This window comes from Clinocottus analis, unplaced genomic scaffold, assembly GCF_023055335.1.
Source record: "Clinocottus analis isolate CAN_PGR_092001 unplaced genomic scaffold, fCliAna1.0.p SCAF_10, whole genome shotgun sequence".
Classification (NCBI taxonomy): Eukaryota; Metazoa; Chordata; class Actinopteri; order Perciformes; family Cottidae; genus Clinocottus; species Clinocottus analis.
Genome location: NW_027175821.1, coordinates 8,097,461 through 8,116,210, shown reverse-complemented (window position 1 = coordinate 8,116,210; position 18,750 = coordinate 8,097,461). Strand labels below are relative to the sequence as shown.

General features: G+C 41.6%; 1 protein-coding gene across 2 annotated transcripts in view; it reads right to left on the bottom strand.

The window, feature by feature from the left end:
• Positions 1-2,049: 2,049 nt before the first annotated feature.
• The window catches only part of gabrb2a (gamma-aminobutyric acid type A receptor subunit beta2a), a 31,134-nt gene continuing 14,433 nt past the window's right edge, over positions 2,050-18,750 (bottom strand). Inside the window, exons 5-10 of one of the 2 annotated variants that reach the window (XM_068585750.1) lie at positions 12,355-12,437; positions 8,494-8,631; positions 8,094-8,246; positions 6,113-6,357; positions 5,432-5,572; positions 2,052-4,313 (exon numbers count right to left, since the gene is read on the bottom strand). In XM_068585750.1, coding sequence (XP_068441851.1) covers positions 3,957-4,313; positions 5,432-5,572; positions 6,113-6,357; positions 8,094-8,246; positions 8,494-8,631; positions 12,355-12,437 — 1,117 coding nt within the window. In that variant the 3' untranslated portion in view covers positions 2,052-3,956. Of the gene's footprint in view, positions 4,314-5,431; positions 5,573-6,112; positions 6,358-8,093; positions 8,247-8,493; positions 8,632-12,354; positions 12,438-18,750 lie in introns of both variants that reach the window. The other variant, XM_068585742.1, reaches the window with a different exon arrangement.

Genomic DNA, 18,750 nt, shown 5'->3' with positions numbered 1-18,750 from the left:
ATGAAGAATCTGTAGAGTGTGAATGAACACAGCAGAGATAACTTAAACACCCCATTCAGAAGCCTACGAATGGAGAAGACAGTCCATAGTGTTTAATGATGCAGAAAACCTCTTTAATGCTCTTAATAAGACAGAAGATAATATTTAGCATGAGTCTTTATTGGTGCATGTAAAATCATTTTATGTTTACTTTCCCTTCATTTACTGAGAGGTCAAAGGACAAAAGATGAAAGATGTCTGGCCAATAAAAGGAACTTTAACAGAAAGTTTGATCATGATCATACAGGATACAAGGAATTAATCAGTGTGCATGTGTGTGAGACTCTGATGTATTATGAACTACAACAAAGTATCTTCTTGCACAGATGGCATGCATGTAGGATGCCTTCCACTTCCTCATGTTGACATATGTTTTCTTTTCCAGAGCAGGCTCCAGAACCTGTTTAATTAGGCCAAATTTGCAATGGGTCACTCATTTATTGAACTTGAAATTAAATTTCAGACACAGTTACAGCCATCGAAATGAAACTTCATGTCTCTGGTTAATACTTTGATACACAGCATATAGAGGCGGTATTGGAAAGTTGCCTCCAAATGGAGATAGATGAGCTTTTATTGTCTTTTTTTAACGGGAGCCATGTGCGACCTTGCAGGTGATTTATTATCAATCAAAAAATGTTAATGGCCTTCTGTTTTGTCCTTGAACAGCTGACACAGGCGGGTTCATCTCTGCTGGGTAGCTCAGCATGTTTTTCCCATCCGCTTGGTAGCAGGAGAGTGGCGTGATGCGAGTGTGCCACGCTCACCCTCTCACCCGTCCCAGTTAGTTCTGGCTGGGTTTGGCTTGGCTGGCACGCCCAGTCAACAGTGGCGCAGCTGTGAGTCCACACTCCGCACACAGACACACACAGGAACAAAACACACTCTTGGAAACAAAACACACACGATTCCACAGAGCAGAGGTCTGTGCATTCCTAATTACTCCAGTGACATGGAAACACTACAAAGTAGAAAGCATCTGCCTTGTCCCCCTTCTCTTACATGTCAACACTAATGCCCTTTTGGAAAATAGGAAAAGCGAGAGCGATGGAGAGCGCAGGCCAATTTAGCACAAACCATCTGTCTACTGTAGTGAGATAATACATCTGTTAGTCAGGGGGAACAGAATCGTGGAGACAATTTTTACCAATGCATGGACGAACCTGGAACAAGGTTACATGTCGCATCAGTTTTTTCACCATTTGGTATTTTTTACGTAGTTTTCACACACACACACACACACACACACACACACACAAACACACACACTCACACACACATACACACACACGCACACACGCGCACACGGGCACACGGGCGCACCATGTGTCTCATTTGGGTCTCTTCTGTTATCTCAAAAACAAACTCCAGCCATAAAATCCTCAAACATGATTCTCTTTGTCTTTAAAGCTGGACTGAACCATTTAACCAACTCAAAATCCTCACGTCCTGCTTTCATCCTTACTTCTGATTCATAATGTTCATCAGACATCTTCCTCAGTTAAAACATCCTCCCTCTGTTTTTCTCTCATTGTGTTCTTCTGGTCCTATTAAGTTCAAAATCAAACATTAGCGACACATTAGGCCATGCTAGAACAAAATCTTTTTAAATATTAAATATTCAGTGTTTTGCGGCATCAAAAATTCAATAGCATCCATTTAAGAGCTGTAACAGTGGTCAGGACAAGGAGAAAGTGCAGTGCAGAGTGCAGTGGATTTGCTGGATGAGGGGAGGGTGCAGGGAGAAGTCGAGACATGGATGGACTGGCTCTTCTTGCCTTCTTATTTTCTCTCTCTTCCTGTCTTTTTTGGTAACAGGCGCTCTGGCCCTCGCAGCCAGCGGGCAACAGTTGAGTCCACAGAGTGCCTCCATATTTATGGTTCTCTGCGTTAATGTCCCTTGAGGCCGGCGCTCGGCCCTGCTCAGACCCCGGCCGAGCCCATCTCAGCCCAAGACCACCACCGCGGCCTCTCGCTCCGACTCCTCTGCCTCTCCATCCATTATGCAGCCAATAGTCCCCAGATGCAGCCATCACATCTCTCTTTTCACCCCTACATGTTCTCACTCTGTGAGTGTACGAGCACTTGTTCACGCTCTCATTCAGACACTCAATCAGCCGTGAGCCCGACAGTCAGTCATCGGGAGCCGCACATTTATCCGGGACACATAAAACCGGCACACGTGTACTCTGTTATTGAAGTGATAGACTGAATTGAGTTTTAATTGAATTTAGATACATCTTCATAATTGCTGACAATCAAATTACACAAGATATTTACAGTCATTATGAAATATTACAATTGGAATTTACAGAAACTTTGTACAAAATATGCCTGACTTCAATGCCTGGATAGTGGGGTCCTTGTTTAGTCATCTCTGGAGAACAAAACGTTGACCCAAAAGTCACTGGTGTCTGGAAGTGCTTTAGTTTCAGCAAGTAGATGCTTTTAGAGTCCATTAAAAAGAAAGTAAAGAGAGAAAAGTCCAAAAAGTACAGAGTCAGCAAAGTTGTGAATTGTGTTTTTCTTTTTCCTCAGTTAAATTGCTCTTTTCTTTTTTTTTGACTGAATGGAACATTTGATCTGTAATTCAACTGCAAAAACAACAACAGAGACCCATTTAAATAGAATAAATCCATAATATTTACACAATATTGTGAGTATTGATTTATAAAAATGAATCATCTCTTTTTCTTTAAATATGATTTATGTTTATCTACAGTTTTTCAAAACAGAAACCTAATCACAATGAAACGCATCATACTTCTATCATTCAAATCTACTGTTAATGATGATTGTGGATTGCCATATTTATGCAGCAACTCTGGTTGCAATGAAACTCAGCTCATTCATCAGCAAAGTTCTTACACCAGCTTCAGTCGTGTTTAAGCCATTCTCCGCCTCTGAAGCTCCTCACACGATAACAGATAGTATGGAGGAGTCAAATGTTCCCTTTAAAAAAATAACACGTGGTGAAATGAGCTTGATTCTGTCAGCACAGCAAAAGCAAAACAAAAACTTGGCCAAAGCATCAGTGTCCCACAGTCCCGCTTCTTCACCGGATAACATGAGCCCTTCAACATAACCGAGGCAGCGTCTTCTGTTCAGCGTGGGCACCATAAAGCCCCACAGGGATGTCCAGAGAGAAGAGCGCCCCCTGCTGTTCACCTGTTGTCATCCAGCGATGCTCAAACCATCCACCCAGGTGGGCCCTCCAAAGCAAAAGTTGCAAAAATAGTAACTGACAGACTAACATCCATTAGTGAAACTAAAATGCTTTGCGCTCCATCGTCATCATGACTGAGATGCAAATGAAATCAAACATAAGCATGCTTTAAAAGGATGTTTTTGATATACAGTAATTATAGGAAAATAGACTATCAAGGAGGACTCCTTTAAAATCATTTATAAAGCTTTCCTGGATGCAGACAGCTCGGCTACGAAGTAAATAGATACTAAACAAAACAAATCCTTAAAGTATATGCAAACACAAGCATAAATATTTGATCCACAGAGAGTAAGCTACGAATGACAAATATTAGTGATATATTGAAATTCTGGAACAGGCACCATTTCTGTCCTTTTAAAATTCGCTCTTCTTTTCCGAGTGTTTGTCAGTCGTTTAAAGGTGTTTCCCAAATCCTAAAAGAGTCACTGCTGACTGAAGTGTTGGGTGCTGCTGCAGTCCATCCGAAAGTCTTTGCTTTCTCTTCACTTTTTCTAAAATGAACCAGCTAAAAGAAGTTGGTGCACTGTTTATCTCTCATTCTCATCCCCCCCTCCCCCCACTCTCTCTCATTCTCTCTCTCTCTCACTCCCTCTCTCTCTCTCTCTCTCTCTCTCTTGATTTATTCCATCTACTCTAAATCCCCCCCCCCCCCTCTTCTTTTCAAGCTGGCCACTGTTTGCCGCCGGGCTTAATGGACGTAGTAGAGCCAGTAGACGACGTTGAAGAAGGAGAAGACGGTGGGGAAGATCATCCTAGACCACTTATCAATAGAGTTCACATCGGACAGGTCTGGGATGTTCACCTTGAGCTGGGAAGCTCGTCTCCGTAGGCGCGACTTCTTCTGGGCGTGGCGCTCCAAGGCGCTGTGGCCATAGTTCTGGCGAGCCATGGCTGCCCTGCGGTACTGCAGCGTCGAGCTATCATAGGCCAGCATGGCGTTGCGGGGGTCTCCGGGTGCTCCCAGGCCCCGGGACAGATCCCCGCCACCACCCATCTCATTCTTCATCTCCAGGGTGCTGAACAGGATGTTGTCGTCAGGAGTCATCTGTGTGAGGGTGTAAGAACAGGTGGAGCCATGAGAGGTTACTGCCTAGGGGAAATCTAAAAGTGTTTATCAGGTCTAGTAAAGTTATGCATAGCTATGATGATCATTAAGTCATTCACTGTGTAAAAAATACTGATGAGGTGCTAGAATGGGTAATGCAGATGAGTTAAAAATTGTATTACTCACAGTGAAGACACATTTTAAGCACTTTAAATTATTACTACTATCATTGATCATCTGCCAATCAATATCTGAGTGAAAATACGACCACATGACTATGAGATAACAGTCCTGGAAGAGCACAACGCACTCCACAAACTAATTATCATGGAGAAATCTTCATTGCCATCTCAGAATTTCAACCAGAGTGGTTAAAATTCTGTCGATTCACAAGACAAACTGAATAACAAAAGAGAAAGCAAAGGAAAAAAATGTGACAGGAGAAGGTTGAGAGAAATAGTAAGGACTTTGCAATGATGGAGGAGAGGCTGAAAAGGTTTGGGGGCAGGTCAGGAAAGACGTTGTGGGAAGTGAATTCGGATCAACATTTCTTCATCCATAGCCTGACTTCTGAGGAAAAACGTCCCTATAATCCAATGCTGTCCCGCTGTAAATGGAGCTTGTTGTATTTTGTTGTTTTTGTGTAAGTCACTTTGAAAGCGAAGCCACTTATCTGGCACTATTCATCAAACTGCAAATTATCTCTTTCTCTTGTATGACCATCCGTGTTTTTCAATTGCTTCACTTAGTCGTAAGAGAGTTATCAATCTCCTCTGAGATTGTACAGTATTTGTATCTAAATGATGTTATCTAAAGAGAAGAGACTGATGTTTTTTTCTCTTGCCATATTTCTTATTTCCCATCAATTTACATGTACAGCCCAGGTAACGATTACATTAATGCCTAAGGAAATCAAACTGCTAAGCCATGTTTGTCAGGAAAATGCATGAAGAGCAAACCAAGAGAGGGAAAAAACACAATGGTGGGAGTGATGATCAAAGTTGCCTTAAAAATCTATAGAAATCAAAGAAATGCACAAAAACTACAGCATTTTCCTCTGATCTGGATTGATTCAGATTGATGACATTGTTAGTTTTGACTTTCAAAACCTCCAGTACCTTATTTCTTTGCTCGCCTAGTCCTAATGCGGCATCGTCCACAAAGATGGGATCCCACATCGAGTCATATGCGTCAATTTCCCTCTGTTTCATTCTGGCATACAGAGCATCATCTCTCTGAACTACATTTCCCACCAGCCACTGCAAGCATACAAAATCAGCACTGTTACTTAGGGGAAATCGTTGCTTGCCACACTCAGAAGGAAAGGGTGTTTTATTTTTTATGTTGCTGTTGTTCCTGCTAACTTTAGCAGCTGAATAAAATCTAAAGAGAAGGCTTTGGCACCACAGCCAGTGATTTTTCCAAGGCGCCTTGCCCTTTGAGAGACACAGACATGGGGAGATAAAGTATAAGCCAATCATTGCTTCTGCATTCACTCTTTCAGATCCTAGTATGAGTAATATAGTTGATACACAAGGCTAAACCAGTGAGAAATGGAGAGCTAGAGTAGGAGTAAAGAGTGCTGGTAAAGGACATCAAGCATTGATCACAGCATCACATTGACCTTGAGAGGAGAAGCACTCATTTGCTCCCACAGAAACACACACACACACACACACACACACACACACACACACACACACACACACACACACACACACACACACACACACACACACACACACACACATTAACCGACAGCACAGATACCTCAAGAGGAAGTTCGGCTGCACATATACCTTGTTGGGGTCGGGTCTCAGCTTCTCGTTATTGGCCGTGGCTGCTTTCTCAGCCGCCTTCTTCTGCCGCTGAGGGCCCTGGCCGAAGAAGATGTAGTTGACGAAGGCATACTCCAGCAGGGCCAGGAACACAAACACAAAGCACCCCATCAGGTACATGTCAATAGCCTTCACGTAGGGGATCTTTGGGAGCGTCTCTCGCAAGTGGGTGTTGATGGTGGTCATGGTCAGCACCGTAGTGATCCCTGGATACCACAGGTCACATGGTTAGAAAGAAAGTGAAGTCTTTAGTGATCGAAAGACATTTGTTTTAATATTATCTGTACAGCAAAAGAAAATAAGACTGTTATTTTGACTGAAAGTCATAATTTTAATAATTTTAGTGGCACGGCTTGAGGAATGTCAATGTCCGTCCGTTGGTCCAACACTTCGATCCAGATTGAAATATATCAACAACCACTGGATGGATTGAGATGACACATGATACAGACATTCCTGGTCCCCAGAGAACGGATCATATTGACTTTGGTGATCCTCTTATGCTGCCTTGCAGGTTAACATTTTTAAGTGTTAGTTGGATGGCCATGAGATTTAGTACAAACCTTTCACGAGACATTCAGGATGAATACATTTACCAAATACCTGGAAAAGTAGTGACATTCCCATCAGCCTTATATTTACTGTAGTAGTAAATAGTTTACTTCAGCCATAGTTTACCATTCAGTAAACTATGTGTGTCCACATACTATGAGTGTCCACTATATAGGAAGTAATGAATGAACAAGGGTGACTTCTTTGAATTTGGCAGACATCAAAATTACAACAATCAGCTTTTCAAATGATTTCAGTTGTGCTTGTGGACACAATAATTCATGTTGATCCCATATATTGTTGAGCATTTATGTGTAGCAATCCTGAAATAATGTGAACCCATATGGATAAAAAGATCCCTCGAAACCTCCTGAGACCGAAATTGTGTGTGTGTGTGTGTGTGTGTGTGTGTGTGTGTGTGTGTGTGTGTGTGTGTGTGTGTGTGTATCAGGAGGTTTGCATTCAATCATGTATTTAAATAGACACGGAACAAACTGCAGGCTATATAAAAGCACGTTGTAAACATCTGCTATTAGTCACAGCACAATTCACCTGTTTTTTTTTTGACATACACACACTGTGTTTGATACATTAGTCATCTGCATGCACAATCTGCATTTGGTCAGATTCACACGTATTATAAATAACCCAGCAGTGCTGCTGTAGCATGGATTCTCTTCCCTCATTGGCTGTGCTCACTCGCTGCACGTTCTCAGGACGCTGAGCACAGACAGATCTTTAAATCACGTTACCCTCTGAATGTACCGTCTGGGGCTCCAACACGCATGTGTCCCACTCCAGAAAGAAATGGTGTGTGACAATAACGACACACATGGAGCTCAAAGGCGCTTCCTCTGCTTCTCCGACCTGTCATGACCGCGTTTAACACTAAAGGGAGCTTTCATTTCAGTATCGGTGCCATTTTGACGTTTGCCATTTTGCCATTTATAAAAACAGTCAAATGTGTAATATGCATTTATGCAAATGTTGCCGCTGTAATTTAGCTGTGATCTGGCTCTGATTAGCTGGGATCTTCGACCAATGAGAGGCTGCGACAGAAAGACAGGCAGAGAGAAAGACAGCACGCTTCAAGGTCGAGCTGCAGCGCATCTCGCTCTGTATGAGTCATGCATATAGTCATCTCTGAACAACAGACATTTAGCCAGGCAGCCTATCACACACTGCTATCACTCACATGCTTAGAGCTAATGAGAAAAAAAAGTAAATGCCGGAAAAATAATGAGTCAAAACAGAGATCAGGCAGACACAATAATGTATAGATCTAAAACAAGTCTCGGTGTGTGTTAAATGGCTCTATTTATGCTCTGTTATCATTTAGCTTTGGGTTATTTCTCAGGGTCACTGTTCAGCGGTGGCAAGGCGATCCTACCCAGGGCCACTCTGGCAGCTGAGGCGTCGTAGTTGATCCAGAAGGAGACCCAGGAGAGAATGGTAATCAGGATGGAAGGCATGTATGTCTGCAGAATGAAGTAACCAATGTTCCTCTTCAGTTTGAAGCTGAGGGACAGGCGGGGGTAGGAACCTGAAGGAGGCACAGGGAGAGAGGAAGTGGGATGGAAATAGATTTTTGTCAATGGTGCTCACTAAAAACTATATTTTCTTTGACACCCGGGAGCCTGCTCCATATTTTGTGTGCATTTGGAGTTTAATATTTAAAATATAACTATGGAATGTTTTAATGTATTCTACATTATTCCTAATAACCTGTTCTCAGTGCACTGAAAACCTGCTGCTACAAAGTGAAGTACCGAAGACAAAGTTGACTGTACCTGTCGAGAAGACCACATTTTTAGAGATGAGTTTATAGTCAACAATATCGAACTGTGGCAGCTCTATTCTGTTGACCCCGGATACGGCGCCATCGCCACCTCGCCAGTAAAACTCAATATCATCCGTGGTGTAGCCATCTGCAGAGGAGAAACCGAAAAGAAACATTAACATAGCCCAACAATGGTCTACAATACATCTTAATGTAGTCAATGTCAGATGTCAATTGTCAATGTTTTCTAGAGCAGAAGTTCAAACCTGAGGGTCGAGACCCCACAAGGGGTCATAAAGTACATTTGAGGGATCACAAGATGATTCATATTTTGTCTACATCAAATTATAGTTTACTTTTTAGGATATTTTCTGTATCTTTTAAAATATTTGTTTTATAGAACAGTTCTATCATTTCAGCCTCTAAATGTTTTTTAAGAAATATGACAACTTTAAAGAGGTGTCACAAGCCAAATAAGTTTGGGAAATCCCCGTTATAAAGCAGACACACACTCAAAGATGGTACACTATGAAAACCAACATGACTTGACACTTACTCTCAATTTGTAACTGATCAAGAAAACATTTAGCTAACTTTATTTTCTTTGTTTGTCAGAAATAAACTATAAAAACAATTTTAAAATGCTTTCTTAGTGGTTCAAGTGCTCGCTGGAAGCTCTAGAAACATCACTCGCTTGATTGTCAAACCAAAGTTTTTCAATGCAAATAACAAAGAAAAGAATGTTGTCTTATTTGTGTTTTCTATCTTTAATCTTCCAACAACATAGCTAATTAAAACAAGAATGTGCAACAAAGTCTCAAAGATTGTACGTTGCAGCTTCCTTGATCAAACCAACACAGGAGAGTTTTCTACAAAGGCCTCTCCAATAAAAACAAGTGACAAATAAATGTTGCTCCATCTTAACCGTGATGGATTACCATCTCCAGCAGGTATGTTTTCATAACATACAACTGCAAGGTTGGTTGATTTTATAATGTAAATGTAATTTTTTTTTATAAATTTTAATTCATGTAAACAACATTACATTTTTTATTGATGGATTGTGAGTCACTTAAAAACAAAAAGCTTCAATGTGCATCCAATTTCGAATGCACATACATGGGGATCTACTAGGTGTTTATCATGGAGAAAAAGAATCAACTCTGATGCATTTAAAAGACTAAGAGGAGAGCAATGTTGGGAGCAAAGCATCTTGCATTGGCCATTCATGCTATTTTAAAGCTACATAACACAGCAGAGATATGAAGCTTGATATGTTTGTTGCACACGGATGCAAAGCGTTGCAGTTGCATTTGGGGAAATCAAATATTGCAGACTGTCTCTGACAACAGTGACGCAGGCGAACAAGCAAACATGGAGCAGCCATCTCTATTCTACTTTACTTTATTCTCACACTTAAAATAGAGGGAATGACCTCTTCAGATGTGATCAATCATTAAAGTGCTACGCTTTGACTTAACAAACTTAACACACAATTATTTTTGCTGTGGCTCTGACATTCAAGGTAAAGTTAATCATGGTGCTCGTGTTGGGCTGTTATTGGTTGGACCACAGTTGACTTCAAGAGGCCTTTTTCACAGTAGACATTTTGACATGTCAAAGTAAGCATAGGTGAAACAAACAATATCAACAATAACTGTGTTCGACATGAACCTGCTCGCACAACACCACAACATAATGAAACGGAAGACTGAAGAGCCTTTACTAAGCATACTGTTTACACCAGTGTATTTCGCTCCCTCATATCAATGTGTCTGTCGTGAACAAGTTATGGTTGCCGTTATTATGTTTCCAACAAATCCCATAAAAAACAAAAACAACAACATGTGTTTTCCCTTCTCTTCACAAATTCAGACTGACTAATTCTGCTTCAGTTTATAGAATATTTAAATCAGGAAAAACAGGTCACAGATATAGAGAAAAAATGGTAAATAATTTTCTAAAATAGCTGAGCACTGCAACTTTTAGCTATTTTTTTTTAACTTGAGTAAATGCTGTACTATCGGACAGTGTATGTGAGATCAAAATTAATGTGTGTGTGTGTGTGTTCATGAAGGAACATCAACTATGGATGTGTATGTGCACAGAAGAATAATCTAGACTTACACAAACAAAACTTGTTAGTAGGATCAATTCATTGTAGGTTATGGTCTTTTCATGGTATTTTTGATAATAACGAAAATATAGATTATTGCCAGCCTCATTCTTTAACTGTGGCTCCAATGAAAAGAAACACAGAACACATTGAACACACTGTGGTGCAGCTGAGAAGCATAATGTGGCTGACGTTGAAATTGTACATCAGCAGATACACTAAGCTCTCCCTCCACGCCTGCATTATCATCATCCCAGCCTTGTGCAACCCCACATCACCCCAATTAGGGCCAAGTCCACCGTACTGCGGTTTTGATGTGCAGCTCAGTTCAGTTCTGATCAGCCGTGACTGGTTGCCATCAGGAGGGTGTCGAGGAGTTTGGGAAAGGGGAGGTTTTGGCACGAGGAATGTCGTAAGGGAGCATTTTATGGCTCGTACATAACTGGTCAGTCAGTTTGTAGCTCCATTAGTTCTGGACCATTGTCTCCGTTTGGAAAGATGTATTCATCCTGGGCTGTCATGTGAGAGAGACGATGCAGTATGAGCTCTAAGATATGCATACATATGTGGGTGTGTATTAGCATGCGCTACAAAAGATCTTTCGTGTTGGAGAGGTATAAATCAATTAGTGCTCAGTCCTGTCCAGAATGTGAGACCAGTGGTCTGAGCCACAGCAGTGAGCTGCTGATGTATCACAGGATCTGGGATTTTAAGACTTGTGTCTGTTAAAAATGCATCAAGTTTATCAAGGGAAGTGAGAGTTCTCTGGGCTCATTAGTCTGAATAAAATAGCATGCGCTGGCATGAAGCGATTCCAACGTTAAAACCATTGCCAGTTAATCCATATGAGAGCAGATACTGCCTGGTGATCAAACTGGGGCTGTGTGTGTGTATGTGTATGTGTGTGTGTGTGTGTGTGTGTGTGTGTGTGTGTGTGTGTGTGTGTGTGTGTGTTGGGCTGCCTGAGAGAGGAGGAGGAGGAGGACGAGAAAAAAAAAGAGCATGAGTGATGGAGAAAGAGATACAAAAAAAAAGGACTGGGAGGAAAAAAAAAGCCGAGGATGAGACTGTGCATAAAAGGAGATGAGAAACGGAAAGAGAGAAAGATGGCGAGCATAATGGGAGAAGAGCAGCGAGAGGCGGTTCTGACCCGAGCTGTTTTTGTGCTGCTCAACGCTGCTGGCAATAGCGTGATCAAACCCGGAAAGACTGAGCCCTACACCACATCCCAGCCCCATAATCCTTTTCTCCGGGGACCCAGATAAAACACGCAGAGGACCTCGTCTTTCCTTCTCATGTTCCTCTCCGCTCCCTCGACTCGAGAACGCCTGATCACGTACAATTACAAACTCCATGTGAAATGAGCTCTTTGTACTGTACAAACATGGAGGCAGTTTCGGGAAGAAGCTCCACATAACATCCATTATCAGCACACCCTTGAAACACTGGACCTAATCAGGCTCCTCCACGCCTTAGGAAGCCACTGCAGTTGGAGTTGAATTAATTAGGCTGGATGTTATCAGTCAGTGAGCCATTAGTGATGTTCCTCTTCTTGATGCGTATCTCTTGATATCTCATCAGCCTTTCTCAGCATTTTACATGCAGTCCTATCAGCCTTCCTTTTACTTTGCTGCCGCCAAGCCTGACAGACTGGTTCACAACCAGATTTCAGAGCTGCATGTGTACGTGGGATCTGTTTAATTCTACGTCTACGTGTGGGCGTGAGAGCTGGTTGTCAGGGACAACAGTACTTACAGCTTTCAATCTCCAGGGTGCAGTTTTGCTCATCGAGAGGGTAGCGGCGCAGGTCCATCATGCAGGCTGCCGTCGTGGTGATCCTACACACAGAGTGGGATAGAAAATACAGGCTTTGTCAAAGAGCCGACTCAGGCAGTCCAGCTAATTTCGTTTGACCTTCAACGCAGAAGTCCTCATAACTGAGATATAGAACTATTCCTCCAAAAACAACAGGGTCAAATGGAAAATGTAATCAAAGAGGGGAATCCAAATCAACTCATAATCAAATGCTGTTTGCCAAGTCTGAGAAAGTCCTCCGAACGGAGGTTTGTTGAATTAAAATGTACTTGTAAATAAAATGATCGGCCATAGCTCTGCTCTCTCTCTGCCCCTTTAATATGTATTTACTGTTTTTGGTCTTTAAAGAAACCTCCTTCACGCAATGCTTCACCTTCCCCTATTTATACTTTGGTATGTTTTCACTACTTTCACCCTGGTGCTGGCCCACAAAGCCACAGAAGGTTTATTATTGGTTTGATGCCCTTAGACCATTTCATCCTAATATTTTATTTGCAGTTCTGCATGTTTTATGTTTATCTTGATGTTAGATTTTGTGTACGAAGGGTGTCGGTGCAAAAAAAGAGTAAACTGCTCTCATTGGATCGCCCAATATAAATATAGGTTCAATGAATAAATTAATACATAGCAAATGATTTACTGAGTGACAACAACACTTTTCTTCTTCAGATGTCTCCAGACACCCAGGGATCCTGTACTGTGATGTGACTTTATAGCTCTTTAACACTTTAACACCTTTTACCACTAAAAACTAGTTAAAGCAGGTTTTAAGTAAACATTGTGTTCACACTGGAAAAGCAACAAAAATAAGTGAACTAAAAAAGCCCTGCGGTTGTACACCATTGTCTCACAATGCAATGCAAAGAGAAAAGGGACTATCGAATCAGTTCTTTTGAATTTCATTGTAAAAATGTATTGTCTTCCATTAGTGCACTTATTGCATCATAACCTGTTAGTACAACATGGTACAGAAAGTACATGTGCTTCTTCATAGTGAAATGAGAACATGTACACAAGTAGTACTGAATGTAATATGGAATTGGGACACAACATTGATTTTACTTTTAAAACAAGAAGAGTGCAACCTCTGGTCACACAATCCTGTAATAAAGTCTCGCTGAGTGCCAGCCAGCTGCACCCGACAGGTTCACTCAGAGCGACTTACTTCCTGTTTTACACACGACAAGTTGGCCAGAGCTGAGACGGGCTGGCACTCGGCCGTGCCAAACTCCTGAGGCTGTCTGAGAGACTGGACACACAATTTAACTCTAGGGACTAAATCTAGCATCCTAGACTAGTAGTATAGCCAGGAGATTATACATTCGCCTGTGAGTGTGTGCGCATCTCTATGTCTGTCCCCGGCTAATACTACCCCCATACTACTGACACATCATGTATATATATATACATGATGTATATAATGTATATATACAAATTCTACTTCTGATGCGGACTACAGCCTTGTGTAGCCTACATTGCAAACCTAGCAGAGTTGATTTGCTCCAAACCATATGATGGAAACAAATTTACTTTTCTGTTTCTGCAACATTTAAAATATTTGTTCAAAATGTACTTGACAATTGAATGGAAGCATGCATGACTGCTGACTCCGAAAGACCGGTCAGTAAGATCCCTGGTCTCATATCTCTGAAACAGAACAGGAAAAGGAAACACTTTCCTTTATGTTTTGATGGTTTGGTGGAGTGTCACGACATGAACAAATAACCACAAACGTTCACTAAGAAATACAAAATGAACACATTCATTCACATCCTGGTATGTGCAGTATATATGTGTGTGTGTGTGTGTGTGTGTGTGTGTGTGTGTGTGTGTGTGTGTGTGTGTGTGTGTGTGTGTGTATATATATATATATATATATATATATATATATACATATATATATATATATATACACAAACATGTATATTCAAACATTTATACATACGTATTTATCAATACAACCAGAAGATATTAAAGGGATGAATGTTGTGATGTAAAAAGTTAAAATGTATGTTGTGTATCATCATGTCACCTCCAATCCTACTTGGTGAGATGGAGGTTTGTTTAATTTATAAAATGAAGAAGAAGACAAAATCTACTGAAAGTGTCCACTTTTGAGCCAGTCTAAAAAACATTTGGAATTGTTCCACATTTTAGGAACATTTTAGAGATCTTCCTTGTTCAGCATAAAGGCATGCACTAGAATACACTGTTGTGCCATGGAGTAAAGGGATACTAGCAGTAAAAACTAAATCACAACATCTTTCCTCCTTAACTTCATCATAACTACAAACTTATCTTGAAGAGTGCTTTGTCTTTAATAATTAAGAGCAGAAGTTTATTTGAAATCTGTCTACATAAGACTTGGAGCTCCCCTGGGCCCAGCCTGGCAAGTTTAGAATTTCATTTTTTGAGATGTAGAGACGCACAGTCTCTCTCTCTCTCACACACTCAGGCTCTCTGTCTCGCTCTCTCTGCCTCCTTTTCCTTGCTCTCTGGGCTCTTATGTAAGAGCCAGTTAGCAGGGCCATGGTGCACTGGGGGATTAACACAGGAGTCTTATATCTGTCCTAGTTTTACCCCTTTTATTGCTACAACTTACTGGGATGGTGTGCTCACCAGCCAGCCCGTCATCACTCACCATCACCACCACTAACTCATCACGGTAGCAGAGGTATAGCACAGGGGAAAAGCGGAAATGAGGCCAAAATGGCAGGGGTAAAAATAACAAGCTATTTATAGCCCACCTACATCATCAGCAGAAGTCTCGAAGCTTTTTTGTCTGAGACTCTGCATCACTGATCAAGAGCTGCTTCTGCATCCACTGGCCAAGCTAGCATGTCCAATATTCTCGCTAACAATTTATAAACAGCTAATAACGAAGGAGGAGGAGGAGAGAGAGATGAGGATTTCTCTGCAGGATTCCCTCCCTGTCTTCTCCTCTCTTCCTCCTCCTCCTCTTCTTTCTCCTCCTCCTCCTCCTCCTCGTCATCTCCGCTGCAGTGAGAGTAGGCCGTGGACCTCTGTGGCAGCAGCAGCAGCAGCACTCATGAAGCACAGGCTTGTTTGCTCTTCATCAACATCAGGGCCGGTCCCTCCCTCTCATCCCAACCTGCCGGAGGAGAGGCCACGCTCTAACAGATCACGCAGATTCAATCACGCTACATTTGCTCTGCGTCGGAGCTAATAGGAGATGGAGCTCTAAAAAAAGGCTGTATTTTTTTCTTCATCTGTGCATGTTCCGTCACAGTTCAGCCAGTGTGTGTGTGTGTGTGTGTGTGTGTTTGTTTGTGTGTGTGTGTGTGTGTGTGTGTGTGTGTGCGCTTGGACCCCCCCTAAGGCAGCCTGTGCACCTTTATTTCAGATGACCTTGTTTACGGACACAACACAACCACCACAAATTCCCAGACAGAATCTCATTTCGAGGGAGCATCACAGCAGAGGCCGAGCGTAGAAAGATTTTTGCAAGCAGGTTACAAACCTGAGTACCGTTAATCAAACTGACAAATTATATTACATGGACATTGTAATGAAGTGAGACGTTAAATTAAGATGGAGAAGCTTCCTCCATTTTGGATAGAGAGCCTGTGTTGAGCTGAGGAAACATAGCATGCAGGATCGTCTCTCTGCTCAGACACTGTTGCCAAATTTGAAAATAAAATGTCTGCAGTGGCAACAAAAAGAGTCGAGCGTGTGCCAAAGCATGCCAAATCATAGGAGAGGTTTTCTTAATTTCAAAGTACAGGCACATCTGAACATGTACGACATACAAAGCACCCTGTGTGATCAATAGTTTGAGAGAGAGAGATGGATAGCTTTAAAGGCGATGTTAAGCTTATATTGAAGGTATTGACAGAAGGAAAAGGTTTATTTAAATCCCTCTCTTCCACCACTCCGCAGCTTTCTCCTCCCTGGCCATGCGATGTCATCTATTGAGCTGCGAAGTGGAACACTCCTTGCCCAGACAAAAGAGAACGCCAGTCTCCATAGCACAAGGATATGTCCTCTCACAAAAGGAGTTACAATATTCACAGAGAGAGAGAGAGGGAGGAGGGCGGGGGAGACAGGAAAGTGAGGGAAAATCCTAATAATTTCTCCATTTTGAATGAAGTCTGACCTTCATTTCTCTTTCTTTCTTTCTGGCTCTCCCTCTTTTCTCAATCCCGCTCTGTGAATTCCGAGTGACATGCATCAAGAGTCGTGCACCGAATCTTTTCCCTTCTTTCCTGCATAAAATGAAAGGCTAAGTGGAAGTTTTTTTTGTTGTGTGTGTGTGTGTGTGTGTGTGTGTGTGTGTGTGTGTGTTTCTTTTCTCGCAGCCTGGGCGGTATCTGTGTTATTGGCTGAGCCTTTTCAGAGGCTGGATAATTAGATCAGACTGCCTCTCCCCGAGAGTGAACTGAGCTCTAAAGTGACAGTTGGGAGCACTGTTGTAATTTTCTGCTCCTCCTGGTAATTGAAGACCAGGATTTGGCAGTATTGGGATGCATATATCCAGGGAATAAAGAGTAAACAACACATTCCCGTCCTCCTCAGCACGCACCCCAACAATAACACTCGCCTACTCGTACACAGACAGCAACTCACCCACAGACACAGAACCTACACACACAAAAACATCTAATGCATCCTGCAAACTACATAACACTCTAATCTATTGCAGTCTTCCCCCGGTGCGTTGTAAGACAATTTCGGTTAGTTTGCACAAATCCACGTTCACCATTGAGGCTGATAATATGTTTACTTTTACCCCTTATTATTCAATGATTTTGTGAGACATTGCAGCTTATTTGTGAGAGTTTGAGGTTAAGGAAGTGAACCAGCTAGGCAATTGTGCTGAAGACTATAATAAATGTGTTGTTAGTGTGTAATTTCAATAGTTGGTACATTTTTAATACACAGTTTGATTGGCTGGGTTTTGGGGTGCACAAGGTGTTGATATTGTGTAGAGTTGGATCAGAATATATAAGTCCTTATTCAGAATTTCCTGTATTTTTCAGCACGTATAAAAGACCAAGCTATGGCTAAATATGCTACAAATATGTCCACACTGGATACCAGTATAACACTCCCATTAAGATAATTATACACAAAACAGACAACTTTCCAGAAGAAATGGTCAAAACTGCAGAGATTGACACATCCTGACTCTAGTAGTAAAGATCTAAAAACACTTGCTCCTACATTTCCCATGATGCAACTGGATGCCCTCTTTTTATTAGACTTTTCATACTGAATGGAAAAGATAAATGTGCAAAAGTGGATCTTTAAAACAGAGATATCCTAACACTTCAATTAAAAGTACAATTGGAATTTAAACTGACCTTCAGCGGTGGAAAGTTACATTTATTCTAAAACTGAACTTCTTTATCATTTTCAAGAACTTCTACTCTACCTTCTATTTTGTGTTACTTTTCCCTCCACTACATTTCAGAGGGAAATATTGTGCTCTTTACTCCACTATGGTTACTTTACAAATAACATTATCACAAACAAAGAAACACATGATCAATCAAATGTGATGCAATTTTATAGATATTGAATGTAAACTGGATTACTTAGCACGACATTGACCAAACACACCAATACAAAGTTGCATACATGTGTATGCATTAGTTATAACAATTCAATTGGAGCATACGCAATAATATAAACATGATGACATGCTGGACTTCTAGTTGTAACAGACTATTTTTACATTATAGCATTGCTACTTTTGCTTAAATGGATGATCTAATTACTCCTTCCACCTTTACACTTACAATAAGGAGTGATATGAATGCATAACCAAACAGATAATAACACAGACATGACGTGTGTTCACATACAACCTGTTTTCTCGCTGAGGACTCTGCGTCTTCTCTCAGTTAGCCGTCCCCTCCACATCCACCAAAGCCTGCTGTCGTAACCAGCCGGCCCGTCTCTACAGGTATGTGTCAGCGTGCTCACAGCACAAAGGCATCTGGCCGGGCTGACTCTGACAGAAGCTTGTGTCTGGACTTGCTAGCATCAAATAAAACCTGGACCAAACCCACAAACCAAAAAATGGACTAGCCGGGAGGCACCGGCACTGACAAGGACAACGTATCCGAGGTAACAACCACATCTCTCCGCTGCACGCACACCCTCCAATTCACAACAACCCTTCCCTAGCCTCCATCGCTTTGAGACTGTTATGTGTTTGGGCTTATAATATTGTATCAGAGAGTTATAAATGATATTTCTTAACTGTTAAAACAAAATGTAGCGATGTATAAGCTGATGCAGTGCAGATACTTACATTTTGTAAGCAGTCTGTGCGCAAGAAGCACATCTGTTTCGAGAGAGAATGACTGA